General features: G+C 36.0%; 1 protein-coding gene and 1 long non-coding RNA gene across 2 annotated transcripts in view; one reads left to right on the top strand and one right to left on the bottom strand.

Moving 5' to 3' along the window:
• LOC148593014 (uncharacterized) overlaps window positions 1-24,665 on the bottom strand; it is a 325,329-nt gene that overhangs the window by 86,028 nt on the left and 214,636 nt on the right. The window lies entirely within an intron of this gene.
• On the top strand, window positions 15,919-23,895 carry MGAT4C (MGAT4 family member C). The gene is made up of 3 exons (XM_010215295.2): window positions 15,919-16,068; window positions 20,555-20,702; window positions 22,536-23,895. The coding sequence occupies exons 1-3, from the start codon at window positions 15,940-15,942 to the stop codon at window positions 23,690-23,692; spliced, it is 1,434 nt and encodes a 477-aa protein (XP_010213597.2). The 5' UTR covers window positions 15,919-15,939; the 3' UTR covers window positions 23,693-23,895.

Raw genomic sequence — 24,665 nt, forward strand, 5'->3', positions numbered from 1 at the left:
ATCTTAAAATAGATGAATTCATAATGTATTCACTCCTATCCTCCAAAAAGAAAAAAATAGGTTAAATGCATTAGATAAATTATTCATTGTAAATTATTTTCACAGTAAGAGTTTGGATGCCATTCATTTGTTGGTTCTACACCTACTGAAATTGGAACTGTCCTGTCATGAAGCAGTCCCTTCTTTCTAATTTTAAACGTTTCTTTTGAATATTTATATTCAGCAATGCAGGATGTAAAAAATATCAGCTGATACCAAACAAAAATGTAGGTGTTCCATATTTTCATTTCACAGATTTTTGCTGTTATATGCGTGGGGTTTTTGTTGTTGTTGTTGTTGTTTGTTTGTTTTACCTAGAAGTGAGGATAAATGAGTTGTATTCAAATATAGCTGATTGGCTTGCTGCTGCCCTAATGAAAACATTTTCTCAGCAAATAATTCAAAAATATGAATATTAAACCACACCATATCTCGGTATTTATTTAAGGGTGAATGGTATTTGTTCCTAACATTAAACAAGAAAGGAACCCCTTCCCAGCAGCTAAAATTGTTTTAGTATAATGAATTGTCTACAAAAAAAAAAAAGGTTATATAGCAAAAAGGTGTCTACATGCTTTTATGAATTGGGAAAAGATCTTTTACAGATTAACATTATGATTGTATTCAAATTTAATGAGAATATTACTACTGACAGACCAACAAAGAGATGTCAGTGCTGCCTATTCCAAAGAAGCTGCTAATAAATTCCCTGAAAAATTTATTTACAGATGTGATACATAGATATCCAAACACTAGATAGGAAATCATGAGAATCAAAGGTACCAGTGTAAAGAGATGAAGCTTTTATGTCACTAGATGAAAGAATTTACCTAATAATTGAATTATACCATATAATGAGTAAATAAAGAATAATGCATTAAATATGAGGAATGGCAAATTTATGTGTAACAGTGACATGAAGTACATTCAGATGATGATCATATGGGTATAAAATAAGAATCAGAATAAACATAGAAAGAAGAAAGACTGAAAAAATTCAAAAGTAAAGAACATAAGAAAACATTAATGGGGAATTAATATCACAAAGATATCTACTGGGGTGAACAGAGTAATCGTCTAAAAGATCTTGTACATTTGCCGGTGAAAATATCTGTTAGGGCAGAGAAGATCAGAGAAACATAATGTCCGAGATAAATAACTTATTATTTTAATAATACCAAACACATACATTTATATAGCTTAATTAGATAATATTATAAGATAAAAAAAAAACAGAAAAAATATATGTTTACACCTTTCTTGGCAATCAGGTTGTTTCTTTTTGTAGTTTGCCTGTGGAACACTGGTTGCATTTCTGTTCTGCACCTTCAGTGTAAACTCTTAGCCTAACTAAACTGACCTAGATTGCCTGTAAGAGTTACTCTTTATTAAACTGACACTCATTCTATTTTGTTTCTAATAGTTAGTGTGTAGTCCTTCTTATATCTTGGTTGGCATGATGCCTAGACCTACTAGAGAATTAGGATTAAATGACAAGTTTGCAGTCATACAGAATGAGTTTCCCTCATTTGTTCAAAGCACCCATGTTAATGAACCCTCTATTCAGGATCATCTTTCCTAGATGCTCACACACGGTTGAGGTTCATTTAGAAGGGGAATAACTTTGCTGTTTTTCTGAAAGTAGCTGAGTGTACATGCATGGGAGAAGGGTGAAGCTGGAGTGAAGGATGGAGAGGTGGGGACCTGGAAGTGCTGATGGGGAGCAGGCACTTAGAAGATTAGAAATGAGACTTTTCTTTTTCTGTATTTTTTTTTCCCCCTGGGGAAATAGTGATTGTGCAAAGTCTGTTGCAAGCAGGAATCTACTAAATGTAGCCAATCTGTCAGAAAACCCAGAAGAAAAGGCCAATCTTTTGCAGACAAAGAAAGTCTGAAAGTGTTTGTTTCCAGACTATTTTGTTTCTATTCGATCTTATTCTGAATTTCTCTGTCTGAAAATTCAACCACTTTCCATTTCTCCTGTAACAAACCTAGCTGCAGACATTCAGAAACCTCTTGGATGCTCTTTGGTAGGAGCAGACCTTGCAGTTTCATCCCAACAGAGTATAAGGCATGTGGGTAGGTGCTTTTTTTTTTTTTAGGGAATATCGCAAAACTGAGTCTTTCAGTATATCTCCAAAAAGTGATCTCTTAGGAACTTAAATTTGAAAGCTTGTTAGTCACTAAAAGTTATGATCTAAATACGAATATTAACTTTAGGATTATGTCTTGCCTTTTGGAAGCTAATGCACTATGCGTGAGGTAATTGCTTGTCCCTCTATTCTAGAAAAGATGAGTTTTTTCCTTGGCCTAGCTATTGTACAGATATTGACACTCAATACATATCAAATATCATTAAGTTAAAAACAGTTCCCAAGCCATATGCTGTTCAAAGCTTGCTTATTTTAGATTCTTGGAAGCACTGTACCCGATAGTTTGGGTATCTTAATAAGTATAGGAAGAGATTCAGCCAAAATACATTTTGCCTTCCTTGCCTTTATTGTGCGCTACTACACCTGTAACATTACTTGAAGTTTCTTCTCATTCATTCTAGCCAAATCCTTAAGACCATATTTTGCAGGGTAACTCTAATGTTATCTCCCCTTTATTTTCTGGGGCAAGTATTATTTTTAAGAAATTAATTTTTAGGGAAATATTAAATGTGTTATATTTTACAGAGAGGGAAGTATTTATCCATACAGATCTACGGACAGAAGAGTCAAAAAATATTTTTAATATTTAATCTTTCCAAGTACCATACAATCCTTCTAAAATGTTATAAAGCCCTATATGATCCAGGTCTATAAGACCTGCAGTTTTGTAATGTTCTACATGGTCTCAGACATAACAGTTTTAAGTAGAATATGGTGAATTTGTTACACAAAATTGTACATACATACAAATACACATTCTGCTTGGCCTATGAACGTTTTCTCTCTTTTATTTTTCTGTTGTTTTTTTTTTTTTTTTTAATAATATTACTGCTGAAAGCTCCATTAAGTAATCACAATAAGGCAATCTGGGTTCCCCTATGTGAACATCACAAATTCTGAGAAAAAGTATTTCTCTTCCTGACATACTTCTAAAGCATGCTGAGATATATTTATATTCATAACCAATAGCATGTTCATTTTACTGCTTAACTAGGCAATAAAAATGCACAACAACATTTAAAGAATAACTTACCATGCTGAATTCAATCATATTTTAGCAACTATTGGGCCTCTTGATACATATTTCACACTTGCACTGTCTCCCACCATGAAAAACCCCGAGTATGGAAACAGGTATTAGATGCAAATGAAGTGAAAGGGTCTAACCACTAAAATAATTGATACTTTTGTGCTTCTTTCATCATTGTACATTGCAGACTGGTATAGAAAGACAAGCTATGTTTTCATGTAGTTTAACGGGAACAAGGGATAACAAAGCATTATGTGGTACAGAGCAAGAACACCTGAAATAATACTGTAATACACTTTTAATCAGCTGCATATATGCTAATAATATATAACTGGCTGCTTATCTCACATAGTCTTGTTAGAATATAGTGTCCTTACGCAAAGGCTAACTTTTCAAGTAGTGTTTCAAAATTTTTTATTAACATGCTTAAACGGAATCCCAGAACGATGTCATTCTTCCCAGTGATGTCACACAAGAGCACATCATGTTAATGTTAATAGGATTTGTACACTGAGAGGCTGAGGGGACACTAAAGCCCTGGGCTGATAGCTCATTGCAGTTTAGGTACAACAGAAAGTGTCACAGGAAATGGTCTTTTTATGTGAACATCTCAGCAGTCATAGAAAAAATCAGTGTATAAAAGTGGGGGCAATCTCTCCTCCAAATCCACCCTTAAAAAAGCTAAACATACTCTGAGCATCAATCAGATTTTGTATCATACTCATAGTTGATGGCACCAAATTATAGTTATGTTCTGGGGGTTTTCGGTTTCATGCTCTGGAAGGTGCTGTAAAGAGCGAGAAGCAATACCAGCAGGATGTATGTTTTCCTTTTATTTTTCTTTAAGAGTCCATCTCCACAATTCCACAATGACACAAAAATAAAAATATCCCAAATGCAAACAAAGAAAAAATCTAGCCAGCAAAAATTTTTAAGAAAGTTTCAGTGGATATTATGAGCTCATTTTCACTGTCACGCTTGGTTTCCTGAAACACTAAAAAAGCAGGCATAGAAGGGAGCAATAATTTTAAGTCATTCCCCCCACTCCAATCTCTTTACATTAAGAATTTGTGTAAACTTAATAAATGTCAGCTCCAAGCAGAAGCACTTTTTAGCCCCTGAGATGAGCTGGCTATATTGCTTTAATCTCTCCTTTCCTTAGTAGCAGATCTGCAGACTTTTAGAAATTCTCTATGGCTTTGTTATTCTCTGCCTCTTTCAGGCAGTACATGGTAGTTTCTATAGAATACCTTACTGCTGTAGCAAAAATCTGTATCTCATTCTGCGCACTAAATTAATAGTAATTGCTAAGATACTGCAAGTTTAACTGAAATACACAGAAGTCAATCGAGGATTCAGTGGTCTTCACAAAAATCCCAGAATCCGCAGTTTGGAAACATAATAGAACAGAAGTGATGGAAAAATTCCTGTTATGGAAAATACTTATGAGGTAAGATGACAACTTGTCAGCGGGTACTGAAACCCATTTGGATCACACATGTTATCTCTTGAAACAGGTGTAGACCACAGACAAATCCTCAATACTTTTCTTACTTCTGACCACAAGTTTTTATATCCAAGATATAAGATTAAAATTTAAATAAAAAAAGAACTTTTTCTCTACAGCACTTTTTTTTTTTTTCACACTAACACACTTTTTAAAAATCATAATATACTATTCTGCTTTTTTAGGCAACATAGAGTTTGGACAGTGAATAACATCCATCCATACAAACATATTTACAACTAGGTAGCTGGATCACTAACTAAAAATCATCAATTTTTTACTTTTTAACATTCTTTTTTCTATAAAAGCTTTATTCACTGATATAAAAACCTTTCATTAGAGAAAGATTACTATGAAAAAAAGTGTTCAAATGGCTCCTAAATCAGATAATGTACAAGTGAAACACTGTCTCTCACTCACAAGTCATATTATTGTAAATGAGGCCTAAATGGTCTTGCTCACTCTATATGGGTAAGAACTGTATGTACTTGCATCTTGTCTTTGAAATCTACTGAACTGAACTGAATTTATAGCAGTCTTTTCTCAAGCAAAAAATGTTTATCATGTCATAATTTGGGTTTTAAAAAGGTAGATGAATGTGGAATTTTGCCATTATTTTGTGTAATTACACAAAATTGTTCATAGTTTAAAATTTCTTCTCACACAGGAAATAAACCCTAAATATTCACAATTCTGGATGTGCTCAACCCTCTCTGAAGCACTGCTATATCATATAGATTTTATGCAAGACCAGTATCTTCATACTGTTATATATAACACAACATGTAGGCAGTGTCTCTTCTATCAATCACATTTAAAAACAGGTCCTGAAGAAGAATTGTGGATTTATCACAACAGGTTACACTACCTTTGGCTTTTCACAACATTAAAAATTTGGGGAAGGAATCCTCAAACTGATTTCAGGCACTTGATCTTTCTTAAGGTTCAGAAATACTTCCTGTAGAGCAATTGACTGATAACAGTAAAATAGTCAACAGATTATATGACACGGCTGTTCCTCACTTGTTCATTAAACTCATCAAACCCACAGACTACAGAGTGGAAAATTTTACTTTATCAGTGTGATACCTGTAAATGTAGAATATAGGTTTCCAATTACTTCTGGTTGTTATAACTCTTTTGAAAATAATCTTATTTGTTGAAAATATCTAGTTTTATAGAAAATATACTATTTTTTTCTTATAATGTCAGGGAATGTGAAAGGTTCTTGAAGAAAGATTTTAATATTTCTTGATTGCCAATTGTTTCTTTTGGAAAATTAAAATTGCCAGGAAGTGGAACAATTTTTGGCTAAGCACAATAATATCTTAAAATAAAGCTATCATGTATGCAAATAAAAAAAATTTGCTTCCTAATGCTTTATGAAATTAAATCATGCAAAAATCCACCATGTCATATCTTTTGAGTTCTTTTAACATTAAGAACATAAAAGTCATCTATCTGTCATACTAGTTATCGCTTCCTGTTGGCTTATTTTTGACTGTCTTTCCAAACTGGGAGATGGAAGAAAGATAAGCTTGAGATTAAATTCATTTAAATCAGCTGGACAGCTTACTTTGTCTGCTGAAATGTGAGGTTCAAACAGAAGCATCTTGAGTTTTCTCCATGTAATTGTCAGACTTTCTTTGATAAGATCGATAGAGTTTTTCTTTTTCTTTTTATTTTCTTTTTTTTTTCTTGGATGTAAATTTCTTTTTTATAAATGAAAAGTCCCCAGATTCCATGGGGGATTCTATGTTTAAATCTAAGGAATATCTGGTTACTTTTCATATTTTCACTCTCTGCTCTGCGAATCACCATCAAAATAGCATCCAACAAGATGAAATAGGCCTATGTAATTTCTTTCCCTGAAGGGAACATGAGTTCCATGAAGGCATGTATCCAGATGAACTCAAGGGCCAAGTTAAACCATAAAGCCACCCTATTATTTTTACACATGGTGAGTAATGAAAGTTGTTTATTTCTGGAATTTTATTCCTCTCAGGAATACTGCAGATGCCAACCTTCTTTTCTGGTGTACATGTTTAGCAGTAAGGAGCCCATATCTAATAGAAAAATGAGTCACAGGGACTCAGTTCCCTTTGCATTTCTTTTGATTGTGGACACACACACACACAAAAAGGTCAAATCAAAAGAAAGATTCTTTTCTCTGAAAAAACTCAAACATAGTAGCCTTCAAATGGTACTTCTGCAAGATCAGATCAGCAGATCTTTACTGTCTTTAAAAGATTCAACATTTTTTCAGGTGGGTAAGGTTTTCTAAAGGTTTAGTGGTTTTATGACCTTGCTTAGATCTAAATGACTAAGCAGAGGTGCAAGGAAGGAAAACTAGAATCTCAAGTTCCTTTTATCTAGTAAATAAGTATATTTATTTTTCTCTTTGTTTTGGCTTAAATTTTTGTATATGTAGAGATTCAAGAAATATTGGTAATTTTTCTTTTTTCTAAATATCTTGAAAATACTGTGTTGCATGTATTAGCACACCGCTTGTTGAATTTTGGAGTTCAGCAACTGGAAGCCTATGAAGCTTTTTTTTTTTTTTTTTTTTTTTTTTAAAGTCTGGTGAAGCCAGAACTCTGTCAAGTTTAATCAAGGAGCTGGCAAAAAAATGAACACAGGACTTTCCTAATTCCAGATAAGGAGAAGTAATTATCAGAATAGACAAGGAGGGCTGACTTTTTCACCCTCAGTGGGAATGAACCCATCAACCCTGAGAAAACAAAATCAAAAAAACCTTGAGCTGAAGCATATTGCCATACATCCGCCAATACAAGCACACAGAGTGCTGGGATGCTTGAGGCCTTACCCAAATGGAATGCCCTGAGGCTGCTTCTGCAAAAAGAACCTATGATTCAAGAGTCTAGTCAAAAAGGTCATTTTTTTCAGTAAAAGAGTTATCTTTTTGGGGTGCCAAGGGTTACACAAAAGGTATCATATTGCTTTGAGGAGTTAAGAGAATCAAAGTGAGTGGTGTGTACAATAGATGTCCTACCTTCAGGCAGAAGAGTCTGTCTAACTTTGACTCACCCACAGTGCCTGGAAGATCAGAATATCAATTCATTCACTGCATTGAAATGAAGCAGCCTTATTGTCCTGCCATGCAGAGAATTTATTTCACCTGAAATCAGTTGCCTCATTTGAATGCACTGAATGAACTGAGTTTCTGATATTGCCAGGCACTGTAGATGATTCAAAGGTACAGACAGACCATAGATTACTTACCCATTAACACAACTTGAGGGCATGAATCCACTGTGGCTGTTAAGCCCTTTAATGGGTATCTCTTTCTAGTTTCCAATATCCTGCTAAAAAAAGGAAGGCTATTAGGATCCTACTGTGGGGCATGGAGGTAATAGTCTGTCCTCTGTGTGTTGTACCGTGATGAATCTATTGAGCGGAAACTCTATCAGCAGCAGGAAACTCTGTTCTGGATAAAGCCTGGGGGAAGTAGAAGACACTGATACCTGGAGTCAGAGAACTGACTTGTGAGATGAAGAAATTGAACTGTCTTGGGATAAACACGCCAAATTTTCTAATTTTAAAAACGAGGATAACTTGCAGTAGTGTACTGCAGCCAACATGTGCTAGTCATAGTGTTGCAGCTAGGGAAAGGTCTATGATTTGACCCAATGTCATTACCAGAAGGAGATTTCTGCTCAGGAAAGGTGCAGGTCTATTATTTGGGAGCTAGAGTGCGGCTTATTGTTTAGTCTATACTCAAAAAGACAGGAAAGGGACAAAAGAGAAAATGTTGATGAAATTCTTCCTTTTTGATATCTGTAACTGTGCCAGTCTTCCCAGGCTGTCTCTGTAGTCGGTGAAGAGAAATACGCATTTTTAGGGCATCATTAATCGCATTTTAGACAAAGACTTTAAGAGTGAGATGAATCGCAATGTACAAATATAAATATATATTTATTCTTTTGGCTATAAAAGGAGGCTAAGTTTGACTAGCTTAGGTGCTAGACATTTATATCATAAGTGTCTGGGTTTGGTCAAGTAAGTCTCATTCAAAGAAGACAACAAAAAAGAACTCCACCCATACCTACAAAAGGCATATATCCTGATATGCGATAAAGGAGGAATAGACTGGAAGTATCATCTCAGGAGCTAGGATTTATGTATCATTCAACAAAATTATTACGTGTCTGACTGTGATTTCCTTGGAATGATCCTGTCTCTCTTGTCATTAAAGGCCATTTAAGCTTCTTACCTCATAAGTGTTTAGAAATCCATGGAGTACTGGAGTTTTTAGGAGCGTTGACAATAGCATTCAATGTCCCCATCAAGTTGGATTGGTCATTCCCTGAGCTTTTTATGTTATCGTAGGGACAAGAGGCTTCTGTAACAGGTGACTCAGAGCTACAGTAGGTGCTCTGTAGGAATCAGTCTGAGTAAGGAGCTAAGTACGCCACTATATATGTCTCATCATAAAGCTCATTTCTGTGCTTGAGGAGCTCTTTAAAAATGACAGAACTATTGCACCTATAAAGAGATAGAGCTATATATAAACTGTAGAATGAAAATCAAGATTTTTTAATCTGTTATGGAACTTTTATATCTAGTATTTTTTTTTCTAAAATATTTTGTTTTATTTTTGTTTGTCTCTCTTCTCAGTGAAAAATGCCTCACTTTTCAGCTATTGTTTGTACTCTAGAATGCAGAACCAACTACAGGCTTAAAATAATAGTCAGTTCTGTCTGAATTTTAGTTGCAAAGGAATCTTTTAGTGAGCTGTTCATTTACTGTACTTCTCGTGGCACTTATCTTTTTTCCCAACTCTGCAGCTCCTTTTCCCCTCCAAATCATACTGTAGTAGTTACCGCAAAAAAAAAAAAAAAAAAAAAAAAGTATGATTAAATTGAGCAAAGTGTAATTCTGTCCTGTCTTCATCTCAGTGCTTTGACTTGCTGTCAATTTGATCAAACTGAAATAGCCATTTTACTGATTAACCATGTCTTTTGTGGTATTGGTATGATCTAAGATACAAAGCTTGAAAGCCTTCCATTGCTAATCTGAAGCAGTATTTTAAAATTTCTTCAAAGGAAAAGTAGGTTGGAAGTTTACATTAAAACATTTAAGGTAAAAACAACAATGACTTTTTTTTTATTGTTTATTCACTCCCTTCTACCAAATTTCTTTATTTAATTATATCTATAGATAGAGAGTTGTAGGGGAGAACTTGTCCTCAACCATTATCAAGTACCTTGAACACTACTAGTCACAAGGTGATAACATTACTAGTGGTGCTGAACCTGGAAGTTAAGTTTTATTTTTTCTTTTCTTTTCTTTTCTTTTCTTTTCTTTTCTTTTCTTTTCTTTTCTTTTCTTTTCTTTTCTTTTCTTTTCTTTTCTTTTCTTTTCTTTTTTCTTTTCTTTTCTTTTCTTTTCCATTTTCTTTTCTTTTTCCTTTCCTTTCCTTTCCTTTCCTTTCCTTTCCTTTCCTTTCCTTTCCTTTCCTTTCCTTTCCTTTCCTTTCCTTTCCTTTCCTTTCCTTTCCTTTCCTTTCCTTTCCTTTCCTTTCCTTTCCTTTCCTTTCCTTTCCTTTCCTTTCCTTTCCCTTTCCTTTCCTTTCCCTTTCCTTTCTTTCCCTTCCTTCCCTTCCCTTCCCCTTCCTTTCCCTTCCCTTCCCTTCCCTTCCCTTCCCTTCCCTTCCCTTCCCTTCCCTTCCTTTCCCTTTCCCTTCCCTTCCCCTTCCCTTCCCTTTCTCTTCCCTTCCCTTCCCTTCCCTTCCCTTCCCTTCCCTTCCCTTCCCTTCCCTGAGTGAGTTTCATGTGAAATTTTCTTTAAATGATACTGCAGGGTACATATGAAATGCTGCATCTGTTCCTTGTTTTTTTTTTTTTTTTTTTAATGTTTCATGTTCTGAACTCCATATATTGTCACACACAAAATATATTGTTATGATCTTTAATAAGTAATCACTTCTTTTCAGTAGAAGCAATGTGGACAAGATATGTCTGAAATATGTCAACTTTAGACTAATTTGCTAATAGAGGAACACACTGATATCTTTGGGGATATTCATGGATTCAAAAACTAGTAGCTTTGACTGCAGTAATTTAGTTCTTAACAAGAAAGAGCTAAAATTATGTGTGCTTTTCAGTGGACTTTGTTATTTATGGGCTAATGTAGTCTAGATCCATTACTTTAATTGATGTTGATTATATAACTAATGGAGACAGTTTTAGAGGTACTATAAATTTGCTCAAGTTACCTTGCACTGTAATGCAATTAGGTCATGCAAACTAAGCAGGATTTGTAGAGAGAGGGGTTAATAACTTCTGTTGCAGGTAGCATCACTGCTTCTGTTTTCTCAGTCAATATCTAACTGGAAATCTTGCAGCTAAATGCTTCATAGAAAAGAGCACAAAACGCCACACAAAAGCAGGCCAGGTACACTGGTAGCTTTCAGCTGCCCTGATGGTGATTTTAAGCTTAACCACCAGATTTCCTGTAGGATACAGAAGAATGTCTCCAGGCAGAAGTGAGATGAGATGGTGCCCAGGATGAACATCTCTACGTAGTGCTAAAAGACATTTCAGATACAAGAAAGTGAGTAGCCTTCTGGCAGCCTGGGAACATGCATTTACCTCTCTAAAACTGCTTTTAGTGAATAGGGCCATATTACCCTGCATCTCTGTGACTATTCAGAAAAATCAGCTTCATATGGGTAATGAATGGCTTACCAAAGTTTGTGTACAGCTGCATGCTTCTCACCGTGGTAATCTCTGTTACCCAGTGGTCGGATGAAGCCTTGTCCATTAAGCTGAGGTGCCATTATTCAAAGGTATATTAGTGAAGGAGAAAGGATTACTTCCTTTCTCTTGTAGCAGATTAATTCACAATCTTCTTTAGGCGATCATTATCTCATGCCTTCAACTTATCTGTTTGCCAACATTACAATTTTTACCTCCCTGCTGCCAGTGACAGCAAACCTCCTGCCTGTCAGCCTTAAACATTTTATATGTACTATCAAGCTTTCAGTAAGACAGACAGTGAATCTTGTTGGGAGTCTGTCTGAACTGGGCAGAATAGTCTATCTATTACAATTTTCCAGTTCACTACCAATCGTAGCTCAAATGTGTACGATGACTCAGGGCTTTCTTTTTTTTTACACCGCCGATAAGAAAAATATTTATTACTCATGCAAATATCACAGATATCCCAGACTTTGATATAAAGTTTAATAATAGTCATGTATGAAATCCTTTATATTCTGCTGAAATTTTTCCCCGTTTTGGGGGAAAGGAAAGTATTTTCTTTGCTTCAATCTCTCACTTTGTAAAGAGGATTGAATGCAACCCTTGGGGCATCATGTGCAGCCTTCCAAAAAGAAAAGCAGAAAAACAAATTGGACAAGCATTAAGAAGTGCAAGTAAAGCAATTCAGCTACACATTGGTGGAATGGTATGTCACTAGGCTGAGGGATGAAAAACCCGCTTCAGAGCATCTTAGTTAAATCAGGGATTGCAATAAAGCTCACAAGGGGTTTAATAATCCAATCATGCTTTTTTGTGTGTTATCTGTGGATTTTGTTGGTATAATAAATGTGGTAGGGGATCTACTCTACTGTACCTCCTGGAATACAGAGTTTGCAGTGGCAGGCAAAACCGCATGGCTGATTTGAAAATATTATAGTATAAATATAATGCTGTTGACATTTCTGACAGCCATCAGTTCCTCTACAAATAAGCAACTTTTCTTGAGTTGTTGGGGTATAGCACTCAAGCGCATGTAAAACAGAACACAAAAAGGACCTTTTGCTGCATACCTTACATCTACAGATAAAAGTAGGTTTTACTGTACTGGTTATATAAGGTTATATAAGCTTAGGTCGCTAAGGATGGCCACACTTAAGAGTGGAACTCCACTGGGCCCTTTTACATAGTGGTTTGAGGAGGAAATGGTTCAGGAATGTAAACAACGGTCTCTGAAGTCAGGACAAAGGACAAATCATTAGCATGGTCAAAAAGCAATGAAGAAGGCAGATTGAGGGTGAAATGGTTCACCACAATGACCTTGCATGTGTGTGATGAAGAAGTTGTTATGGGCTGGTGAAAAAATCTCTGAAAAAGAGGACGATAAGGAAAAAAAAAATCATACTTCGACTCACTTCATCTTCTTGGTGAAAGCTACATTAATACCATAACCAAGAGATTTTTCAAAAGGTTTAACATTTTTTGGTTTCATGGCCTAAGTGCATTAAAAACAGATTCCTATTAAAAGTTTTACATTTTAAGTCAACAATGTTTTAAATTCTGCTGTGTGATGTAACTTTTGCAAGGGAAAACAGCACATTATCATCTGAAAGTCAGTCTTGGTCTTTACACAGCTGTCACACCTTGGCAAGTTCTATATAAAGCAGCTTCTTCAATACTGCCATCATTAATTTTAGCTCTTTATCCTTTCAATTCTGTATCAGTTTATAGAATCAAAACAAATATTGATTTATATTGCTATGCAAAGTGCCTATGTATCTGTGTATACAAATCTGTATTTAGGGATTTGGGATCTGGAAAGAGAGAGTGAGGAAACCAATGCATCTCATTTATAAAAAAAAAAAAATACAATTCATGCATTTATATTAAGTATTACATTTAGCTGCTTAATGATGTCTTTATGAGACCAATTACAGTTATATCACTCTGATATCTATTTAATTGTGCATGAATAACGAAGGCATGAAAATTTTGAGCAAAACTGTGATTTCATAGCTGAACATTAAATTGAAGCGTTTTAAAAAATCAGTCTTATTTTTGAGTACTAGTGAATCTTCTGTTCAAATGTCTTAATGAACATCAGGGGATCTCCCTGTGGAAAACTCTGAATTTATTTTTTGAAATATTATCAACATGACCTACGCCCAAGGCAAGATTTATCTTTTCTTATCATCACAAATTTCACTTGCTTTACATTTCATAGTGCTGGAATAACAGGCTGGAAATAGCTGATAAAAAGCAAAAGTAAAAAGTATAGAAGTGTCAGTGTCTCTACGTACGAGTCTGTGCAAGTTGTTATACTAAGAGCTTGCAATACAAGTGTGCCATGCAGTACCTTCAGACAGTGATTTGAAGAAGGAGGTTTGGAAGCAGGTTGAAGGCTGCGGAGTGCGTGTCGGCACTGCCATCTGCTGTCAGTCAGCACGTCCCTGCCTTCTCCGACTGCACCGGGTTGTGCTAGAATTGTGGGGTTCTTCTCTTCAGTTACTTAAGCTGGTATGAGTATAGAAGTTCAGGAAGGAATAAACACTATTAGGACTTTGTATTTTGCCTTCAAGTGTTTCAAGGGCTCTGTTTGCAAAGCCCTAATGTTGCAACAACTTCTGAAAACAAGACGAGAAAAATGCAAGTATTTCCTTCTAAATGGCAGCCAGACTGAGCTCTTCTCTTGCTGTATATCAGCATCAGTCCTAAGTGCCTCAGGTCTCACCTGTAGAATTCTCTAAACTTCTGTTCCTAATCTAAAGATGAAATTATCTAATGAAAACTTGCTTGGGAAAGGACAAATATATCAGCAACCACAGTTTGAGTTAGTGCACTCACATTTTACTGACTTTGGTCAGGATATTAGGGACCTGTGTATTACTGCAGATCAGCAAATATAACATATGCAGTATGCATATGCAATGTGTTACATATGCAGCGATTTTAGGATTAAAAAAAAACACTTATTCATTCCAAAGCTTTCCAAAGGAAAGTGCGTGTATCTCCATATGTTATCCCAGGAGTCGCTAGTGGCTGTAAGTGTTCCAAGCCACTACAAATTTCAGTAGTTGGGCTAGCTCATGTCATTCTCTGAGAAGTCAATATTTAATCCATTCTGTGATCCTCTGATCATTTTTTAAATAGTGTATCATTTTGAATACCAACAGATTCAGTAGTCAAAAAAAAAAAATCCCACCAAAACAAGCTCTGCATGCATCATGGTCTGTTATAAAACAGGATGATTTCTCATTTCCACACAAATTGTAAGGGTATCCTCTGACACTCTGCTGCAATCCACAGACATGCAACAGACACCACTACTGTAATGGGTATGTGGAGGAACCATTTGGAGAACCACAGTCCTTCTGCGTTCACCTGCTGCAGGACCTTGTGGTAGGCTTAATCAAATAAGATCAAAAGTAAACCTCTTACTCATTGCTGCATTGTGGTACAGCAGCATGTATAAACTATCATGCTTTTTTGAATTCATTTGTAAATCTCTTCCAAAATAAAGCAAGCAGGATGCAGTGCTGCTTACTACTTCATATAGGTTAGTAGAGCTTTAAGGTTTATATTCATACATGACTTCAGTATACTACATTTCATAGACCAATTGGACCTTGTTATGGACAATAGCCATAATACTCTTGCATTTAAAGCAAATAGAGTATAAATTGAAAGTTTTAAATCTATTTTTTTCAGTTCAGAATCCCCTTGAATTTTATAAGTCTGATCTGGAGTCTTATTATTATTGTTATTACTGTTGTTGTTATTATTATTATTTTAAGTCTGTGGAAATATCTTATTTAAGCAAATGGAGCCCTCCACAGGTTAACGCTTATGATTTGATAGCTGGAAATGGGATTCATTTTGTTTGACTAAGATAGTCATCCATCTGTCCTCTAAAGCCCGTGGAGAAAATGGCACTTCCAGAGAGAGTCAATCCACCCTGATGCAGATGTCTTAGCCTGATGGATGGTCCACAGGTTTGGTGCTGGTATGTGCACCCGCTTGCATCTTCACTGCAGGGAAGGTCAACTTCATGTGCAATGGCATTTTTGATATCCAGACTTTTCCAACTGGAGGGAGGGGAAATAGGGCTTCTTCCCGACCTATTGGATTTGGAGGGAAATTCAGATGATTCATCTCCTGCCATCGAGTTGTACAAAGTAGTACATAGGGAACTGGTGCATGTAGTGGACCAACGGCAAGACCACACAATTTCATCTCAGCATAAAATGGCTAGGAGTAATCATGCTTTATCGATGAAGAAACAAATAGACCTTGAATTATTGTTAGGACTACATATTTAACTTGAAGATGACTATGTTTAGATTGAATGAATCCCATATATTCTATAAAAGCTTAAAGGACTTGGATACATCTAAAGGTAAGTTCAATCATAATTATCAGATAGATGAACAGTTATGGTAACACTATCATTTTCTTTCACAGGTGACAGTAGTATATGCCCTTCTTCACATGAGACACAACTTGAAATATTTCGATAAAATGAGATGCTTGCGGAAACGATCGGCAGTATCATTCTTAGGAGTCCTTGTCATTTGTTTGCTGTTCATGAACTTGTACATTGAAGATGGTTATGTTTTGGTAAGTTTCTTAGGCAGAAGAAATGTTGATGGAACAAACAAATATAACAGGATATATCTCCAGTGAAGCAGTTGAGTTCATAACTCCTGCAGTTCCTGTAGTTAGTGTACCACTGGCAGTGAAGTATCCTCAAAACATGCCCTTTCTGACCAATCCGTCATTATTATATGTAATACACAGAGTGTGTCAGTAAGATTCTAACAGTCCTTTTTAAAGAAGTAAAATATATTGTAGGTATAGGAAAATAGATAATGAACGTAGAAAAATATGGAGCTGTCTCTATCAGATATCTTCCTCTGAGTGAAAACACTAGCTGTATTTCACTTCCTTCTAATTTCCCTCAATTTTAGTGATAAAATTATCTATTATATTATTCACATTGCTATGAGATCCATTTTCAGGCCAGACTGCAAATATCTCACCTGTGAATATACTATTAAGCAAGATTATAAAAATATAGAAGAGATTTTGCATTACTTTTGTATTATTTTAAGCTGCTGGCATGAATAATTTCCTTTTTATTCTGCTTTTGCCATTTTCTGTACCCAGATTTAAGCCTGTCAGGTTCAGCATTACAAAGTTAACTATTAAAGTGGCGTAGAGTATAATTTTATGATTTTAACCTAGATTTATTGAAGAATCTGAGCTAGGATTTTCAATAATAGGCTACCACTAAGGTACTGTAGCCCTGAGATTCATATATAACTTATGGGAGTCTCACTGCTGAATGCCAAGTAGGTGTTCTTTTATTAATTAACGTATAGAACTTTTGGGCCATTAGAAGTTGGATGGAGCCCAGTAGAAGGACACATATGCTTAATAAATGGGACTTGCAAATAGCCAAATGACTGACCTACATATGTAATACCGTGATAAGATTTGACAGTGCTTTTTCTAGGTCTTGAATTGAACTAGTGAATGGCTTTCTGATCCTATATGCCACTCTCTTATTTGTCTGACATTTAACTGGGGCAATAGGGACTTTCTAATACACTGAAAGGCGAAGTTTCATTTCAGTTGGGTCTGAAAAGCCACATCATAATACAAGAAATGTGTAATGCATGCACAGTAAATCAAATTTAGCAGAATCAGTGATAACGACATACAAAAAAAATTATACTAATAACATTAGTATGTTATTTACTACTTCATACTACATACTATACTATAATATTGTAAATATTGCTAAGGCTATCCTAGAACTTCTTAAATAATTAAAACAAAAAACATACTTTTTTCATGTTACTCCGTTACAGATACATTACTTTCCCTAACAGCACTTGCACTAAGGTTTTGCATGATGTTTTACTAATTCATTGTTTCTTGGTTGTGATCAATTTGACCTGGCTTACCACACATTTTTTTTCCCAATGGCATTTTCCCTGCTTCTTCTTCTATCACTAATTGCTTCAGAATCCCCTAGATGTTTCTGAAAGTGCTTTTATTATCACTGCTAATGGTATTTTTTAAAAAAATCTTTCCACATCCTGTTTGTCAGCTTCCCAGATGGCTCCATGCCTTATTCCTAATTTACTCTTTTTTTTTTTAACGTTTTAGATATTCACTTTCTTTTATTGTTTCTCTCATCACAGTCCTGGCATGTGTGAGTTCATGTAGTTCCCAGGCAAGGCTCATGTGAAATCTCCTGACAATTATCCGAGATCTCTTGACACTTTTACAGTCCATCAAGCATTTCTTGAATGTGTTAGGGTGTTGACTTTTTGATTTATTTATTTATTTTTACTTTCAACTTTCCTGACCATGGCTAACATCTCTGTTACCCTGCCTGGTGTGTTTCCTCTGCTAAGATAAAAGATCAGCAGTTTCAGTATCAGTGGTGAGGAGATGTATACTTGAGCATGCACTTCAAGGACAGCAGGCTAAGCAGACCCTCAGGAAAAGGGAAATTGAAAGCCCAGAACCCTGAAGGCCCTCTGAATTTCTTAGTATAATTAGTCTCCTGATGTCTCCTTATGTCTCTTGAAGATCAAGAAGGATGTACTTGCCCCAGATATTCTCCCGGTGTCAGAGAGCAAGCTGTACAAGGGATGTGGGTCTGTCATCTCTTTCTCCATGGACAAGATGAAATGAGTAGCTTTTTTTTTTTTTCAGATGATCAGATTGCCAAAGGGAATGTACTGTGGCAAATCTTCAGAAGAGAGAGGAAAACTTTCCCTTTTAATTTAGAAACTCTCCACACATCTCAAGAACCTCTTCAGTCTGCAGGGCATTTGGTGTGGGACTGGAAAGGAAGGGCCCAGGGGGAGAATTTCTTAACGATCCTTGGTAGATGATACGTAGTACTGCTATAGGATGTCAACTGGGCAGCTGAAGATGCTTTGTTTGTAGTGTGTGTTATTACACCCGATGAAACATTTTGAGGACATCAAATTAATATAAGGTAGATTATTATATATGTATTATTTTGCAGTGATTTTTTATACATACCCTGAGTTGTAAAAGAATTTTAGGTGCAGCATGCCTTCCTTACGATTCTATGCGTACTAATTCTTTTGGACTGTATGAAATCAGTAATGACATTGTAACCTTGGTGGAGCAGAATATGTCTATGAAGAACGGAGCACTCCTAGCCCCTGCAACACCCGCAGGAGTTGCCCAGTTCCAGCAAACAACAGAATAGAAGTTACCTAATTAGTAGACGAAATCAAGAACCAAGATAGAAAAAAAAAAAAAAATAGAGGGGAGAGCTAGAGAAACCTGATGACGCTCTTCAGCTTCATAGCCCTCTGCACAGTAAACATGGAGAGAAGAAACAGGTTTTTAAATTTATGGAAAAGTACATGTTTTAGTTTTATTTTCCATTCAAAAAAAGGAATGAAAATAACAAAACCAAAATGGATTATTACCCACAAAAGGCATTTCCTAAAGAGGAAAAAAAGAGAAAAATGCTTGTGGTCAGTTCAAATATTTTAATAAAATCAAAACACTTTGTCCTGACATTCTCCTTTTTTTTTTTTTTTCCTAAACCTTTTATAACTTTTTTCTTTTCTGTCTGTAGAAGAACCTCAACAACATGGGTTTCCTTTCCAAATCTACTAATGAAATGAGGAATTTTAGTGTTCCATTCCGGAAACAATGGCATGGGATATTTTGAATTTTTTTTTAAATTTCGCTAGTTTCCATGAAAATCTCCTGAAATTTTAGCACAGCCTCTTGCCAGGCCATTAAGTGACATTTTAATCTGGAATCTGATCAACATAAACCTTAATCTCATAATTCACAAGCTAATGCAAAGTAGCAGAGCAGCAGTAGCATTATTCAGACAGACCTTGCAGATCAAGAGAGCATAACAGAGCAGGTAGATGCCCCTGGATGTTAGCCAAAGATCTTGACTGAGCTCAGTAGTGGATTATTTACTACTGCTACCAAAGAAAAATAATGAACTTAGAATGAACCTAGGATCGCTTTACAGGAATGTTTCTTTGTGCCATAAAATACATAAATGTCTCGACACATTTTTGCTCTTGAATATTTGTACTGTAAAAAATGAATGCTGTTTCCTGTTTGAGTAGTTGCTCTTGTTAGCAGCAGCACTGTTTACTGCAAAATACTCCCGTTTAATGACAGTTTGGCAAGTTTTTAGTGCTCTAACATATTGTAGCAGAAGAAAGAATCTCATTTATACCCTGGCCTGACATCAAAGACTTGAATCAAATACTGTAAATTAAATAAGCATTCTTACCTTTAACTTCAGTCTCATGACATTACAACCTGCTGGATATTTTCTCCTTGCTTAGGGGCTGAGGGGCAGATTTTGCCTGAGAGCTCTGTGAGCAGTGCTGATGGAGCCTCCGTATTTTGTGTGCAGTTTCACTGTGATAGGGATAGTGTCTAGGAAGACAAAAAACAGGGAGAGAAAGTCTGGTGATAAACTTGCCTTTTTCTGTATCACCAGTTTTTGCTAAATCCAGCTGAGTCTTTCGCTGTCTAGATGAAAACGTGAACCTCTGCTCATGAATTTGATTTGGAGCTACTCAGGAAATTAGCAAAGTGAGCCAGATGCCAAGGCACAGTTTCACACTGTCTTTGTAAAAGCTGTTTTTCTTTTTAATGTTGCTAAACACATTTTCAAAAATTCTCCTCTACTGCATCCTCTGTGAAGACTACGATGTTGAAAGATGCTCTGCTATCCCTATATTGAACATTGCAACATTTTTTGGCAACAATTTGATATCCCTCCAGAAAATAAGATTTCCGGAGCTTTTATCCAAAATATTTTTTTCTTCTTTTCCTTTTACCATAATCTGAACGGTTATGGTACATTTCCTGTAACCAAAAATGTATGATATTCGGTAATGGGTTGAAAAAAAATGAGGTGACATCTACATGCTTTCAGGAAGGCTGACACTGAAAAATGTTATTCTTGGAAACTTGCCTGTCCCTGTTTTCTCTCTGGCTGGCATTCACAAATGTGTTTCTCTCTGTCTCTTTCCCTTTCCTATTCTTTTTGTTTTCTCACTAATAGGAAGGGGACAAGCAATTAATCAGAGAAACAGCCACGCACCAGCTTAACCCAGAGCGTTATGTTCACACTTTTAAAGATTTGTCAAATTTCTCAGGATCTATAAACATTTCCTATCGCTACCTAGCTGGCACGCCTTTGCCAAGGAAAAGTAAGTAACTACAATCTGAACGTTATGAAATGAAGTTATTAAAAATGGGTGAAATCCATATAATCCCTGTGGTATTCCATGCAGGAAGGGTTCAGTTGAACAGTGAGGTCTTGGACAACTTAGCAGCACATCTGTCTCTACATGGCAGTCCACGGGCAGTTGCAAATTCAGCCCTAGCTGAATGACCCCCAGACTGTTCACTTTCTGACCGCTTGCCTGACTTGCAGTCTTCCTACATGCAGCCCCTGGATGGACAGCGTGAGCAGCACGCTTGATGGTTCAACCCCATGGCCAGTGTTCAGGCAGCAGGAACTATGCATTCTCTGGTGGTGCTCAGTAACTACCTTCTGAGACCAAACTGTCAGTGCCTGCCTATTGAATAAATAAATCCTGTCTAAGGTTCCTTTGGGATCAGGCAAGTAGAAATGTCCTCCTGGTCCTCTGTTGTATCAGGATCTCATTGTCCCTTTAGCTGTGATGATGGGGGAGAGGAATCGTGCTGTTACGGGGATGGTAGAGGAGGATTCAGTTCCCAAAGGAAAAGCAACGGCTCATTATTTTGACTTCAGGCACGATTTAAGACTTGTAGCCTGTTGTGAAGGATGGCCATACCTAACTTTTAGACAGGTGTCCTTTTAGTTCAAAATCAATCACTTCACAGGCATAAACAAGTTCCAAGCACTGATGCTAAAATAAAACTCTCTGTGAGTCATTGATCTTCATAAAAGATGATAAAGTTTGTTCAAATTAGGTTTGAGAAATGTGGGTCTGTGTAAGCAGTGTAGATAGCTTCTGGGTTTTGCTACACTGCACAACTGCATTTTGAGATTTCAGCCTAAGGAGAAACTCTGAATCAATTTATCAAACCACAATGTTTAAATTATTTCTAGAAAGTTAGGGTAGTTTCAAATGAAGTACATCCTGATAATTATAAAACATTAACATTTTCTACACAAGAAGTAATGAAAATGGAGACATATTAACAAATATCTGAAAAAAAAAGAATGGTTATGACTGCTATTAATAATGCAGTGCTAGTGACTCCAAAACAGCATATTTGAAAATTAATCCCGTATAACTAAGATACAGCTGTTCCCAGGAAAATGTAACAACATTAAAAATAATTAATAGAAATACAGGTATGCAGTCATATACTCTATTCTACTTTAAAATGATATCTAAATTGTATATTGTAAGAAGAATTTTCCTGTAAATTGATCACTAAGTCCTGAAAGAGGGTTAGGAGAAGAAATATTAGCAAGGAAAAATTGGACAAATTTAGTTAAAGTTGAAAATGCAAAAAGAAATTATTCATGCAACACTTTTATAAAATTGAAGTTAGAAATAAGTGTACTCTTGTATAGTTCTTAAAACAATCAAAGTGTGTCAATTAATCTTTAGCTCACAGTTTGCTGCTGCATTTCACAGTAGCTTGAGTTAAAAATATTGAGTGAATGATAACTCACAATCCTCTTTCTTCTAGCAGATTTTATAGCCTTCAACATTGTCTAAATGGATTTTTCCCCCACCAGGCATATACGTGCACATTGTTTTGGCTTTTGTCCGCTTCACACCATTCCTTGCAGTTAACAAATGAATGTTCAATGCAATATTCTCCATATGTCCATTCGCTTGCAATACAATTCTTCTTTCATGAAAAAGCAATAAATATCCTTTGTTGCATGCAGTTTAATAAGTTCACATACCAAACTTCTCAGACTTCACCATTCAAAAGGTTTATTTAATATAAGCACAACCCCGGAGGGTATCTTTGTGGCTTGATGGTTTCCAATGTCAAATACTCAGTTTATGCTTGGCTTCTCTTTTGTACAGGATATCTTACAATTGGACTCTCCTCTGTGAAACGGAAAAAGGGAAACTACTTGCTTGAAACTATCAAGTCCATATTTGAACAGTCAAGTTATGAGGAACTTAAAGAAATTGCAGTGGTAGTGCAGCTGGCAGATTTTGACTCAGCCTGGTGTGAAGGGATGGTCAAGGATATTTCACTGAAATTTGCTCATCACATAATTGCAGGCCGATTAATAGTCATTCATGTCCCTGAGGAGTACTATCCAGTGTTGGATGGCCTCAAGAGAAATTATAATGACCCAGAAGACCGTGTGAAGTTTCGATCCAAACAAAATGTGGATTACGCTTTCCTGCTTAACTTTTGTGCTAATCTTTCTGACTATTATGTGATGCTGGAAGACGATGTTCGCTGCTCAAAGAACTTTTTGACTGCTGTTAAGAAAGTAATTACCTCTCGAGAAGGATCCTATTGGGTAACTTTGGAATTCTCCAAATTGGGGTATATTGGAAAGCTTTACCATTCCCATGACCTCCCACGCTTGGCTCATTTTTTGTTGATGTTTTACCAAGAAATGCCTTGCGATTGGCTCCTGATCCACTTTCGTGGGCTACTAGCTCAAAAGGAAGTGATACGTTTTAAGCCATCTCTGTTCCAACACATGGGATACTACTCATCTTACAAAGGAGCTGAAAACAAGCTAAAGGATGATGATTTTGAAGAGGAATCCTTTGATATCCCTGACAACCCACCTGCAAACCTGCACACAAACATGAATGTATTTGAAAACTATGAAGCAAGCAAGGCTTACAGCAGCATTGATGAGTATTTTTGGGGCAAAGCGCCTTCTACTGGAGACTTCTATGGTATTGTATTTGAGAAGCCCATTAAAATCAGTAAAATTAAAGTTATCACAGGAACAGAAGACCGGCAAAATGACATCTTGCATCACGGGGCCTTGGAAGTGGGGGAAAAGATTGTAGGGGGTAAAAAAGGGAGACAATGTACTACATATTTGAGACTAGGAGAATTCAAGAATGGAAACTTCGAAATAACAGATGTAGAACACAAAGTTCTGTTTGATATTAACTGCATGCGAATACTTGTTACCAAAAGTCAAAAGGAGTGGCTGATCATTAGGAGCATTAGCATTTGGACTTCTCAGACACCAAATCAATAAAGCAAAGCCACCTGAGGAGGAACAGAGTGAATATGATCATCTGAGTCCCGACTGGTGCCATTCGTCGGAAAAAATGACTGACTTCCAGTTTTTTTCCTAACAACATAGAAGTACTGGGGAGATCATAAAACAAACAAAGCAATTTATTTTTTACTAGTCTGGCCAGGCAATATATAAACACTCATTTGTTGAAAAGTTTGAATTTTATAGGAAATGCAAATTTCTCAAACCTCTCTTGAGATCTTCAACCCCTTTTTTATTATCATTTCTCTTTTAGGGAGATCTTCGGAACAAAACAAAACAACAAAACAAAATATCCTTTTTTTGTGCCAAAAGGTTTAAAGCTATGACTGGTATGTTGTGAAAGGAAATTGGATTCCATCTTATGCACATACAAATTTAAAATGTTATGATAGTATGCGTTCATAGAATAGTTGGTGATGTGTTTCTTTTAAAGGCAGTCGTGACAAGGAAGTTTGTCCTCTGTTACTCGGCAATTTCATTCTGAGCACTTTAAGAAAATAGTGTGACAAATCATTGCAACTTCTTTCAAAAGAGAATGTATATAAACTTACAAATCTGACATGACAACTATGTAAAAAATAGATAATTGCATCTATTATTCTGTCTCAACAAATATTCTTTATTTCTTTTCACTGAAATGAAGCAGTACTTGGATTTGGTATTACCTAGGGGCCAAATTTACTCTCCTTATTCAGGCAAAATGCCTTATAGGAAGTAAAACATTCTGCTTGACTAAGGATGTCACTATCAAATCCAGGCACCTCAAGGGCAACACTGTTCTCTTAGATGAGCATCTGAGCAGATCTCAGCTTCAGTTTTTCCTGTTCCCACAACATATGCAGAACTCTCTGTGAGAAATATGCACACAGCTGAATACTTCAGCATACTTTCTGAGAATTGTTACTTCTTCCATATTTTGCATCCAATTCATATATAATATGAACGCAAT

This window comes from Tinamus guttatus, unplaced genomic scaffold (genome assembly GCF_059628265.1).
Source record: "Tinamus guttatus ecotype Peru unplaced genomic scaffold, ASM5962826v1 Tinamus_guttatus_pri_ptg000472l, whole genome shotgun sequence".
NCBI lineage: Eukaryota > Metazoa > Chordata > Aves > Tinamiformes > Tinamidae > Tinamus > Tinamus guttatus.